The 13,819-nt window shown below is 44.1% G+C and overlaps 1 protein-coding gene across 4 annotated transcripts in view; it reads right to left on the minus strand.

The window, feature by feature from the left end:
- Positions 1 to 13,819, minus strand: part of OGFOD3 (2-oxoglutarate and iron dependent oxygenase domain containing 3) — a 94,878-nt gene that overhangs the window by 67,241 nt on the left and 13,818 nt on the right. For all 4 annotated transcript variants that reach the window (XR_012851686.1, XR_012851687.1, XM_075846483.1 and 1 more), the window contains exons 4-6: positions 9,980 to 10,022; positions 8,746 to 8,810; positions 4,169 to 4,225 (exon numbers count right to left, since the gene is read on the minus strand). Coding sequence is in view for 2 of the 4 variants with exons in the window: in XM_075846483.1 (XP_075702598.1) it covers positions 4,169 to 4,225; positions 8,746 to 8,810; positions 9,980 to 10,022 (165 nt within the window). In the remaining 2 variants the exon portion in view is untranslated. The remainder of the gene's footprint in view (positions 1 to 4,168; positions 4,226 to 8,745; positions 8,811 to 9,979; positions 10,023 to 13,819) is intronic.

Raw genomic sequence — 13,819 nt, forward strand, 5'->3', positions numbered from 1 at the left:
ACCGGGTACTATACAGTGGTCTGATGTAGAAATGTTCTGCTGTATTGCATTGTGAGAGATGTAGTGTTCACACAGGGTACTATACAGTGGTCTGATGTAGACATGTTCTGCTGTATTGCATTGTGAGAGATGTAGTGTTCACACCGGGTACTATACAGTGGTCTGATGTAGAAATGATCTGCTGTATTGCATTGTGAGAGATGTGGTGTTCACACCGGGCACTATACAGTGGTCTGATGTAGAAATGATCTGCTGTATTGCATTGTGAGAGATGTAGTGTTCACACCGGGTACTATATAGTGGTCTGATGTAGAAATGATCTGCTGTGTTGCATTGTGAGAGATGTGGTGTTCACACCGGGTACTATACAGTGGTCTGGTGTAGGAATGTTCTTCTGTATTGCATTGTGAGAGATGTAGTGTTCACACCGGGTACTATACAGTGGTCTGATGTAGAAATGTTCTTCTGTATTGCATTGTGAGAGCTGTAGTGTTCACACTGGGTACTATACAGTGCTCTGATGTAGAAATGTTCTGCTGTATTGCATTGTGAGAGATGTAATGTTCACACCAGGTACTATACGGTGGTCTGATGTAGAAATGTTCTGCTGTATTGCATTGTGAGAGATGTAGTGTTCACACTGGGTACTATACAGTGCTCTGATGTAGAAATGTTCTGCTGTATTGCATTGTGAGAGATGTAATGTTCACACCAGGTACTATACGGTGGTCTGATGTAGAAATGATCTGCTGTATTGCATTGTGAGAGATGTAGTGTTCACACTGGGTACTATACAGTGCTCTGATTTAGAAATGTTCTGCTGTATTGCATTGTGAGAGATGTAGTGTTCACACCAGGTACTATACAGTGGTCTGATGTAGAAATGTTCTGCTGTACTGCATTGTGAGAGATGTAGTGTTCACACCAGGTACTATACAGTGGTCTGATGTAGAAATGTTCTGCTGTATTGCATTGTGAGAGATGTAGTGCTCACACCAGGTACTATACAATGGTCTGATGTAGAAATGTTCTGCTGTATTGCATTGTGAGAGATGTAGTGTTCACACCAGGTAATAAACAGTGGTCTGATGTAGGAATGTTCTGCTGTATTGCATTGTGAGAGATGTAGTGTTCACACTGGGTACTATACAGTGGTCTGATGTAGACATGTTCTGCTGTACTGCATTGTGAGAGATGTAGTGTTCACACCAGGTACTATACAATGGTCTGATGTAGAAATGTTCTGCTGTATTGCATTGTGAGAGATGTAGTGTTCACACCAGGTAATAAACAGTGGTCTGATGTAGGAATGTTCTGCTGTATTGCATTGTGAGAGATGTAGTGTTCACACTGGGTACTATACAGTGTTCTGATGTAGAAATGTTCTGCTGTATTGCATTGTGAGAGATGTAATGTTCACACCAGGTACTATACGGTGGTCTGATGTAGAAATGTTCTGCTGTATTGCATTGTGAGAGATGCAGTGTTCCCACCAGGTACTATACGGTGGTCTGATGTAGAAATGTTCTGCTGTATTGCATTGTGAGAGATGCAGTGTTCCCACCAGGTACTATACAGTGGTCTGATGTAGACATGTTCTGCTGTATTGCATTGTGAGAGATGTAGTGTTCACACCGGGTACTATACAGCGGTCTGATGTAGAAATGTTCTGCTGTATTGCATTGTGAGAGATGTGGTGTTCACACCAGGTACTATACGGTGGTCTGATGTAGAAATGTTCTGCTGTATTGCATTGTGAGAGATGTAGTGTTCACACTGGGTACTATACAGTGGTCTGATGTAGAAATGGTCTGCTGTATTGCATTGTGAGAGATGTAGTGTTCAAACCGGGTACTATACAGTGGTCTGATGTAGAAATGTTCTGCTGTATTGCATTGTGAGAGATGTAGTGTTCACACCGGGTACTATACAGTGGTCTGATGTAGAAATGTTCTGCTGTATTGCATTGTGAGAGATGTAGTGTTCACACCAGGTACTATACGGTGGTTTGATGTAGAAATGTTCTGCTGTATTGCATTGTGAGAGATGCAGTGTTCCCACCAGGTACTAGACAGTGGTCTGATGTAGAAATGTTCTGCTGTATTGCATTGTGAGAGCTGTAGTGTTCACACCAGGTACTATACGGTGGTCTGATGTAGATATGTTCTGCTGTATTGCATTGTGAGAGATGCAGTGTTCCCACCAGGTACTATACAGTGGTCTGATGTAGAAATGTTCTGCTGTATTGCATTGTGAGAGATTTAGTGTTCACACCGGGTACTATACAGTGGTCTGATGTAGAAATGTTCTGCTGTATTGCATTGTGAGAGATGTAGTGTTCACACCAGGTACTATACAGTGGTCTGATGTAGAAATGTTCTGCTGTATTACATTGTGAGAGATGCAGTGTTCCCACCAGGTACTAGACAGTGGTCTGATGTAGAAATGTTCTGCTGTATTGCATTGTGAGAGCTGTAGTGTTCACACCAGGTACTATACGGTGGTCTGATGTAGATATGTTCTGCTGTATTGCATTGTGAGAGATGCAGTGTTCCCACCAGGTACTATACAGTGGTCTGATGTAGACATGTTCTGCTGTATTGCATTGTGAGAGATTTAGTGTTCACACCACCAGCACTATACAGTGGTATAGAGCTCACGTGTAACGGAGCAGAGAGCGGTCTAGACGCCAGCCTTCCTGGATTGATCGGCCATATTACAGATTCTTACAGAAAACCCAGGGTGCTAATCAGCTTAATTATACAGCAACTGAGGCTGTAAGAGGGTGAGGCGGGTGCTGAGTAATCCCCCGCCATCGCCGGTCACTGCTACGCAGAGTGCCGCTCAATACTAATGGTCCTGATCCCCTAGAAGAGACTGGACGGCATCCTCATCCTTCAGGACTGTCACACATGCTGCCGCCTGTGATAAAAGAAGCTTACGCTGGATATAAACTAGATCACAAAAGTATGTGAACCCCTCATTAAGTTCAGGTGTTTAAGTCCCACCCATTGCAAACAGGTGCAAATCAAGCACACAGCCATGTAATCTCCATAGACAGACATTGCTAGTAGAGGTCAGTGACCATACACGTGGCACTGTCATAGGATGCCACCTTTACCACAAGTCAGATTGTGAAAATTCTGATCTGCTAGATCTGACCCGGTCACCTGTGTTATTTTTATCTGCTAGATCTTCTCCAGTCACCCGTAAGTGATATTATTATCAGCAGGATCTGACCCGGTCACCTGTAATTGTTATCTGCTAGATCTGCCCGGTCACCTGTATGTGTTATTATCTGCTAGATCTGCTCCGGTCACCTGTAAGTGTTTTTATCTGCAAGATCTGCCCCAGTCAACTGTGAGGGTATGTTCACACAGCCTATTTTCGGCCGTTTTTCGGGCCGTAAATGCCCGAAAAACGGCCGACAAATCGGAAGCAGAACGCCTCCAAACATCTGTGGGAAAAACTGTGTTCTGTTCCAACGGGCTATCTTTTTACGCGGCCGTTTTGAAAAATGGCCGCGAAAAAGAAGTGCAGGTCACTTCCTGGGACGTTTTTGGAGCCGTTTTTCATAGACTCTATTGAAAACCGCTCCAAAAACGGCTGTAAAAAACGCAGCGAAAATCGCGAGTGGCTCAAAAGACGTCTGAAAATCAGGAGCTGTTGAAAACAGCTCCGAATTTTGAGACGTTTTTTGCTAAGCGAGAGAACATACCCTAAGTGTTGTTATTGTCTGCTAGATCTGCCCCAGTCACCTGTAAGTAATATCACTAGCTAAATCTGCCCCGGTCACCTGTAATTGTTATTATCTGCTAAATCTTCCCAGTCATCTGTGTTATTATTATCTGCTAGATCTTCCCAGTCATCTGTGTTATTATTATCTGCTAGATCTGCCCCGGTTACCTGTAAGTGTTATTATTATCTGCTAGATCTGCCCCGGTCACCTGTAAGTGTTATTATTATCTGCTAGATCTGCCCCGGTCACCTGTAAGTGTTATTATTATCTGCTAGATCTGCCCCGGTCACCTGTAAGTGTTATTATCTGCTAGATCTGCCCCGGTCACCTGTAAGTGTTGTTATTATCTGCTAGATCTGCCCCGGTCACCTGTAAGTGTTATTATTATATGCTAGATCTTCAGTTGATAAAGGAAGATCTATATCTTACCGATACAGCTGAAAATCTTCCTCAGTTACAATCTCTTTCATCTGTTCTCCATAATACCTGTGAGAACAAGAAGAGGAAAGTAGGTGAATGAACGGAGAGTCCACAGAGGGAAATCTGATACACCGCTCCAAATCCCCTGCATAGATATAACATACATGATAAAATGTTGTCTTCCTGCAGCCACCACTAGGGGGAGCTTTGGAGCTTACTGCATACTGTTTATACATTGCTCAATAATAACACAGTATACAGTGAGCTCCCTCTAGTGGTGGCTGCAGGCAGCCAGAACTTTCTTTCATTTAACTTTATGTTTATGCAGGGGATTTCGACCAACCTCTCACGTATCGATTCTCCGTTCTACAACTCATTACACATTATTTTCTCCGAATTTTCTAGCTCCCTGCTTGTTGTCAGTGAATTGAAACATTCTTGTTTACATCTAGAGGTTGAAACCAGGTGCAAAGCTTATTACAGAGTACCAGGACCCTCTCTTGTAACAAGTTGTCCAGCAGGACATGGTCAGAACAGGTTTTCAACCTCTTAATGTAAAAATAAATATTTACATATGCTCACAGCAAGCAGAGATCTTGAAAATAGAACACAAGGAGGAATGTTGTAGAGCTTTTCATCATACCAAGTTGATATTGAGAATTTCTAATAAGAAAATGACTGATTTTACAGGCTTGACAGGCAATTTTCGAGGTGAACGGCACAATCTATCTTCTGTGTCTGGGCAATATTTATTCATGCCGGGTATTATAGGGCATAATTGGTAATAAATCACTGCGGAGCGTTAGTAAATGTAACACAAAGTTACTGCAACGAGAATCGGGGCTGAGACGACGGCTTGGATATCCCTAATGTTACGGTAACAGGGGGGGGGGAGATATACATTAGAAAGATAAAGGGACTGGTAGGAAAAAAAGATTCAAAGTGCAAGTGCCCTTTAAACCCGCGGCACACATAAGATGCACATCCATGCACAGATGCAATAACGCAACGCACACGGACCAGATTTACTCGCGTGAATCTGATACGCTGGTGTGAATGTAGCCTCAGGCTGAGTTCACATGTCGCAGATTTATCCAGAACCGAAAATTCTCAGAAAGGAAAAAATTGAAAGGAGATTCCAGGAAAGGTAAAAGTAGATTATGACAAAAGGAAAAGTGAAAGCAGATTCCGATATCTGGAAAATTGTAAGGAGATTCTGAGAAAGAGAAAAATCAAAGGAGATTACAAGAAAAGAAAAAAATCAAAGGAGATACAGGGAAAAAGGAAAAGTGAAAGGAGATTCTAGTAAAAGTAAAACAGGATTCAAATAAAATGGAAAGGAGATTTCAAGAAGGGGAAAAAAAATGAAAGGAGATTCCCAAAAAAGGAAAAGTGAAAGGAGATTTTGGGTAAAGTACAAGTAAAAGGAGGAGATTAAAAGAAAAGAAAAAAGTGAAAGGAGATTTTGAGCAAGGGGGAAAACGAAAGAAGATTGCAAGAAAAGTGAAAGGAAATTCAGAGAAAAGGAAAAGAAAAAGTCAAAGGAGATTCCGAGAAAAGGGAAAATTGAAGGAGATTTCTGAGAAAAGTAAAAGGGGATACCAAAAAATAAAAAAGTGAAAGGACATTTTGAGAAAGGAAAAAAGTGAAAAAAAATTCCAAGAGAGGGAATAGAAAAAGGAGATTCTGAGTTAAGGAAAATGAAAGAGATTCTAAGAAAAGTAAAAGTGAAAGGAAATTCCGACATAAGAAAAAGAAGATCTAGAGAAAAGGAAAAGTGAAAGGAGATTCCGAGAAAACGGTAAAGTGAAAGGAGATTCCGAGAAAACGGTAAAGTGAAAGGAGATTCCGAGAAAACGGTAAAGTGAAAGTAGATTCCAAAAAAGGGAAAACTGAAAGGAAAACCTCGCGGTCATGGTATGTTCTTGGACATTAGTATTCTCCTTTACCCTCTTAGGCCCTGTTCACACTGATTTTCTGGTGCGGTTTTTGACGCTGAAACCACGTCGGAAACTACTAAAAAAAAACGTCCAAAAACACCTCCCATTGATTTCAATGGGATGTGGAGGCGTTTTTTTCCTGGGAGCGGAAAAAAACGCTTGCCGGAAAAAGAAGCGTCATGCCCTTGCTTCAGACGCTTCCGTCACATCAATTGGAGGCAGAAAAAGCGGTTTGCGCTGCGTTTTTTAACCGCGGATAATGGCAGTGGCTGAGAAACGCAGCTAAAAATACGGCAAAGAGAGTGAGGGCAGGTAAAAATGTGCCTCAAAATTCCTAACTCCGTGTGAACAGGGCCTTAAGGTGTATGGCAGTGAAGTAAGGCATGGGCTGGGTGGGGAAGGTGATATTAAGAATTTCTAGAAAATGACGGATTTTACAGGCTTGACAGGCAATTTTCGAGGTGAACGGCACAATTTATCTTCTGTGTCTGGGCAATATTTATTCATGCCGGGTATTATAGGGCATAAGTGGTAATAAATCACTGCAGAGCGTTAGTAAATGTAACACAAAGTTACTGCAACGAGAACTTCGATATAGATAGATAGATAGATATGAGATAGATAGATAGATAGATAGATGATAGATAGATAGATAGATAGATAGATAGATAGATAGATAGATAGATAGATAGATAGATAGATAGATAGATAGATATGAGATAGATAGATAGATAGATAGATAGATAGATAGATAGATAGATAGATAGATAGATAGATAGATATGAGATAGATAGATAGATAGATAGATAGATAGATAGATAGATAGATAGATAGATATGAGATAGATAGATAGATAGATATGAGATAGATAGATAGATAGATAGATAGATAGATAGATAGATAGATAGATAGATAGATAGATGATAGATAGATAGATAGATAGATAGATAGATAGATAGATAGATAGATAGATAGAGTCCAAATACAACGTCAGCCGCACAGCCTTGTAAATCATAGGTGGGTGCCGACCTGCCCAGGTCAGGGCTAACAGACCTGCTGTAGTAGAATCCAAAAATCAGGCAGCACTCCAAGGTATAAGCAAGGTAGAAAAAGGTGCTTTATTGGTCCATATACACACAACGTTTCAGCTCAACACAGGTATATGGACCAATAAAGCACCTTTTTCTACCTTGCTTATACCTTGGAGTGCTGCCTGATTTTTGGATTCTAGATAGATAGATAGATATGAGATAGATAAAAACAATAGGCGGCGGCGGGAAGGTGCAGCAGCGGTGTAACAATAGGAGGCGGTGGGAAGGTGAAGAAGAGGTGTAACAATAGGAGGCGGTGGGAAGGTGCGGCAGCGGTGTAACAATAGGAGGCGGTGGGAAGGTGCGGCAGCGGTGTAACAATAGGAGGCGGTGGGAAGGTGCGGCAGCGGTGTAACAATAGGAGGCGGTGGGAAGGTGCGGCAGCGGTGTAACAATAGGAGGCGGTAAGAAGGTGCGGCAGCGGTGTAACAATAGGAGGCGGTGGGAAGGTGCAGCAGTGGTATAACAATAGGAGGCGGTGTCTAGGTGAGGCAGCGGTGTAACAATAGGAGGCGGCGGGAAGGTGCGGCAGCGGTGTAACAATAGGAGGCGGCGGGAAGGTGAAGCAGCGGTGTAACAATAGGAGGCGGCGGGAAGGTGCAGCAGCGGTGTAACAATAGGAGGCGGCGGGAAGGTGCGGCAGCGGTGTAACAATAGGAGGCGGCGGGAAGGTGCGGCAGCGGTGTAACAATAGGAGGCGGCGGGAAGGTGAAGCAGCGGTGTAACAATAGGAGGCGGTGGGAAGGTGCGGCAGCGGTGTAACAAAAGGAGGCGGTGGGAAGGTGCGGCAGCGGTGTAACAATAGGAGGCGGTGGGAAGGTGCAGCAGCGGTGTAACAATAGGAGGCGGTGGGAAGGTGAGGCAGCGGTGAAAGAATAGGAGGCAGTGGGAAGGTGAGGCAGCGGTGTAACAATAGGAGGAGGTGGGAAGGTGCGGCAGCGGTGTAACAATAGGAGGTGGTGGGAGGGTGAAGCAGCGGTGTAACAATAGGAGGCGGTGGGAAGGTGAAGCAGCGGTGTAACAATAGGAGGCGGTGGGAAGGTGAAGCAGCGGTGTAACAATAGGAGGCGGTGGGAAGGTGCGGGAGCGGTATAACAATAGGAGACGGCGGGAAGGTGCGGCAGCGGTGTAACAATAGGAGGCGGCGGGAAGGTGTGGCAGCGGTGTAACAATAGGAGGCGGTGGGAAGGATGCGGCAGTGGTGTAACTATAGGAGGCGGTGGGAAGGTGTGGCAGCGGTGTAACTATAGGACGCGGTGGGAAGGTGAAGCAGCGGTGTAACAATAGGAGGCGGTGGGAAGGTGCGGCAGCGGTGTAACAATAGGAGGCGGTGGGAAGGTGCGGCAGTGGTGTAACAATAGGTGGCGGTGGGAAGGTGCGGGAGCGGTGTAACAATAGGAGGCGGTGGGAAGGTGCGGCAGTGGTGTAACAATAGGAGGCGGTGGGAAGGTGCGGGAGCGGTGTAACAATAGGAGGCGGCGGGAAGGTGCAGCAGTGGGCGAGAAAAGAAAAGCTGAAGAAAGTCAGAAAAATAGAGAAGTCGGAGAGGACTCACCGATACATATTTACAAAGTTCTTTCCCATTGACAGCGCTCCTGAGTGCAGGTCTAGAATAGACGCCTGGAAGACACAGGGGGAGAGGAAACTGCACATTACACACCATCCTGACCGCCACGTACTGGCAAAGCAGAGGCTTCTGGGTAATCTTACTGCCTCATTACAACCTGCGGCTAAACTCAGGAGCCCTCCCTTTATCAATGTCTCCTGTTGTCAGAAAATTATGTCTTGCTGAAAATTCACAGCCATATATGTACGGTCTATAGAGGGAAGGGCAGGGGAGGCAGAAGACTAGAGGGAAGGGCAGGGGAGGCAGAAGACTAGAGGGAAGGGCAGGGGAGGCAGAAGACTAGAGGGAAGGGCAGGGGAGGCAGAAGACTAGAGGGAAGGGCAGGGGAGGCAGAAGACTAGAGGGAAGGGCAGTGGAGGCAGAAGACTAGAGGGAAGGGCAGTGGAGGCAGAAGACTAGAGGGAAGGGCAGTGGAGGCAGAAGACTAGAGGGAAGGGCAGGGGAGAACCCACACCCCCCCCCCCCCCCCCATGTGACGTACTGGGACTCCTACTACCAAATGCTTCTTACTTAAGGTGTACTGCACGAAATATGAAAAGCTATTGCGAAAAAAATCACATTGCTCTTTTGTCATCTAAAAATAAAGCTGTGACGACACATCACAGCTTTCTGAGAACCTACTAAATTACTGGGATCACTTGACCATGTCATGTTTTCATAGTTGCAAGGATAGCTCCCCTTCTAGCGCAAAGGGGGTTGTCTAAAGCTTTGCTGAGACCCCCCACAGGAGAACTGCATCCTATGGGCCACCCTTTGATCTCAATGACTCCAAAACTGGCCATTAGAGAGAGGTCCTGTGGGCGGAGCTGCTGCAGTGTGATTGCCAACTTGGCTCCCAGGGTTCTATAATGCCACAGTCCTGTGCCGGGAGACTACAGCACATAGTCTATAGCACTACGAAACAACCGTAGCCCTTTTTGCCCCCCCGTTTTTGTCGTACAGTAGCCTGGAAGCGTTGACGTTGATGCTCGCTCGGCATGTGGCATGTATTACCAGGGCCAGGCAGCTGGGATTACAATGGGACAAACTCCCGCGCACACATTTTGGCTTTCACAGCTATGAAAGCACAGGATGAATTACTTGTTTCCCAGCTGGGGGGGCTCCTGAAATGTGTTGAAAAGTCTGTATTAATCTGTCGAAGCCTCTGATATCTAATACTCACCCCTCCGTCAGAGCCTCCGAGGGACAATCCAGCCTCAGCTATCCTGTAGGAAAACACAGAGACGGTAATCAGATCTCAACAAGAAACAGACGATCGCCGCCCGCTGGCACGCGGTCCTATACTGCTGGAACGGCCGGTGCCATGCAAACCTGTGTGTATATACGAGAAGCCAGAGTATAATGTTATACTGGGAGATATGAAGTGGGAAGACTGGAGGAGGGGGGTGCGAGATTTCCTCCCGGAGAATGAGGGGTCTGTGAGCTCAGGCTTCAATCTATATACAGAGCCTGATCTTTGGGGGCTAAAGAAACAGAGCATTGGAAAATATTTCTCTGTAATTGGAAACAGTAGCCGGATTTATTGAGTTAAATGGAGTCTCCTTTATATTAGACTGTCAATCAAGCGGTCTCTTAGAAGGGTGGAAATGACAGCAATATTTAAAGGGGTTCTCCAGAATGTATAAGTAGGGGTGAAAAAAAACTGAGCATGCCTAGCACCCTTGCAAACTAATACAGGAATTAGAAAAACATGGGTGCTTTCTTCATAAAACAGCGCCACACCTGTCTACAGGTTGTGCATGGTATTGCAGCTCAATTCCATTGACGCATATAAAGCTCATCTGCAATGCCAGACACAACCATGGAGAGGGGTGGTGCTGTTTTTGGAAGAAAGCGGTCATGTTTTACTAATCCTGTACAACTTTTAATAAAAATCTGATTAATAGTGCAGGAAATAGCCCGGCCTGGCGACGACCAAACTTATCTCCCCCTTCTATGCCAATCCAGCTTTCAGATACAAATTTGAGCCATGTGGAACAGTCTGGTTGCTATAGATACTCTGCTTAACAACGGAGCAGTTGTCAGACAGCTCATCCTTAGCAACTACTTTGGTCTTAGATCACTTAGGTCTTCAGTTCATGGCAGACTGGTCATTGAACGGAGGGCAGAGAAGGGGCACGGACGCCTGACGGGACTTCAACCATGGCTCTTCCCATCTTATACTATAGTATTAATCAAATTTTTGATTAAATATACATTTTACATAAACAATTTACATTTTATACATGTTTTGATAAAAATACATTTGGGTGAGGAAAGCATGTAAAGAAACAGCGCCCCCTACAGTCGCAGAGTTTGTGGACTGAACCTTAGGGCACTGAATGTTCTCTTTTCCCTTAGTCCTGGAATTCAAGACCATGATGCTTTGCGTCACGGAGATGTGATTGTATTTCTATTAATCTGACAGGTCTTCCACCAGAACCGGGAAAGAACCTTCACTGTGTGGGGGAAGGGATATGCCAAGCGGCCTGTCTACTGACACGTCCACTTAAAGGAGAACTGATTATTCAACCCCGAGCTGCCATAGATCAGGCGATGCGCCGAATTCAGTGTAATACCTAACAGAAGGAGTCATAGAGGAGGGAGCAGAGCAGGGGCTATGCATATATATGAAGCCTGGGTGACTCTGTGACTAATGGTAGATCGGGCAGTGCAGTACCTAACAAAAGATGTTAGAGGGAGCAGAGCAGGGGCAATGCATATATATGAAGCCTTGGTGACTCTGTGACTAATGGTAGATCAGGCAGTGCAGTACCTAACAAAAGATGTTAGAGGGAGCAGAGCAGGGGCAATGCATATATATGAAGCCTGGGTGACTTTGTGACTACTGATAGATCAGGCAGTACAATACCTAACAAAAGACGTCACAGAGGGAGCAGAGCAGGGGCTATGCATTTATATGAAGCCTGGGTGACTCTGTGACTAAATGATATCTCTACAGCTGCTAAAAATAACTGCCGTACCTCGGTGGACTTGGCTATAAGAATATGAAGTAGTCAGAGGCACATGACTGGTGAGACAAGAAGAAATCTTAAAGTCCGGAGTTTTAACAATCCTAAAATAACCGAATGGAAACCTCAGAGCCTGGCAGCCAGTAATAGAGCAGCTCCTCCTGCCCAGGTCCCGGACCCTCACATCTTGTGGTGTATTTGTTCTGTCAGCTGTACATTCCCGCTGTGTGAACGAGGTCTATAATTATATTTACTGGACAGCTCTGCAGAATCGGCTAGAAAATTGCTTAACGTCTCTGATTATTACATCCAGACCGCGAGATACAGTCAAATATTTAACTAAACTGTAGTAAAGCCGCCAGACAAAAACTGAAAAGTGTTCTAAGGCGAAGTTCACACTGCCGTTCGTGTACGTTTACCTCTCCAGTCAGAGGAAGAGGCTCGAAACATTAAACGGAAAGCAACGGTTCCGATAGAATTACCATGGATTTCAATGGTAACTCTTTTGTTTCAGTTGCTTCTCGTTTGTCTCCGTTTGCTATGTTTCCGGTTTTTTTTACGGAAACAAAAGTGCAGTCTGAAGAAACCTAGCGAGCGGAGACAAACGGAAAGCAACTGAAACATAAGAATTACCATTGAAATCCTAATCCCATCATCCCCTAATCACTACCTCTAATCCTAATCACATCCTCTAATCCTAATCACATCCTCTAATCCTAATCACATCCTCTAATCCTAATCACATCCTCTAATCCTAATCACTACCTCTAATCCTAATCACTTCCTCTAATCCTAATCACTACCTCTAATCCTAATCACTACCTCTAATCCTCATCCCCTACCTCTAATCCTAATCACTACCTCTGAAGAAACCTAGCGAGCGGAGACAAACGGAAAGCAACTGAAACATAAGAATTACCATTGAAATCCTAATCCCATCATCCCCTAATCACTACCTCTAATCCTAATCACATCCTCTAATCCTAATCACATCCTCTAATCCTAATCACATCCTCTAATCCTAATCACATCCTCTAATCCTAATCACATCCTCTAATCCTAATCACATCCTCTAATCCTAATCACTACCTCTAATCCTAATCACTTCCTCTAATCCTAATCACTACCTCTAATCCTAATCACATCCTCTAATCCTAATCACTACCTCTAATCCTCATCCCCTACCTCTAATCCTAATCACTACCTCTGAAGAAACCTAGCGAGCGGAGACAAACGGAAAGCAACTGAAACATAAGAATTACCATTGAAATCCTAATCCCATCATCCCCTAATCACTACCTCTAATCCTAATCACATCCTCTAATCCTAATCACATCCTCTAATCCTAATCACATCCTCTAATCCTAATCACATCCTCTAATCCTAATCACATCCTCTAATCCTAATCACTACCTTTAATCCTAATCACTTCCTCTAATCCTAATCACTACCTCTAATCCTAATCACATCCTCTAATCCTAATCACTACCTCTAATCCTCATCCCCTACCTCTAATCCTAATCACTACCTCTAATCCTAATCCCCTAATCACATCCTCTAATCATAATCACAGCCTCTAATCCCGAACATGTTAAATTGCTGGAGTCGGGAAGAATAGCTAAACCCTACTCTAATCCTAATCCCCTAATCACTACCTTTAATCCTAATCACTACCTCTAATCCTAATCACATCTCCTAATCACTACCTCTAATCCTAATCACATCCTCTAATCCTAAACCATACCTCTAATCCTAATTACTACCTCTAATCCTAATCCTCTAATCCCTACCTCTAATCCTAATCACTACCTCTAATCCTAATTACTACCTCTAATCCTAATCCTCTAATCCCTACCTCTAATCCTAATCACTACCTATAAACCTAATCACTACCTATAATCCTAATCACATCCTCTAATCCTAAACACTACCTCTAATCCTAATTACTACCTCTAATCCTAATCCTCTAATCCCTACCTCTAATCCTAATCACTACCTATAATCCTAATCACTACCTATAATCCTAATCACATCCTCTAATCCTAAACACT

This window comes from Rhinoderma darwinii, chromosome 13 (genome assembly GCF_050947455.1).
Source record: "Rhinoderma darwinii isolate aRhiDar2 chromosome 13, aRhiDar2.hap1, whole genome shotgun sequence".
Lineage (NCBI taxonomy): Eukaryota > Metazoa > Chordata > Amphibia > Anura > Rhinodermatidae > Rhinoderma > Rhinoderma darwinii.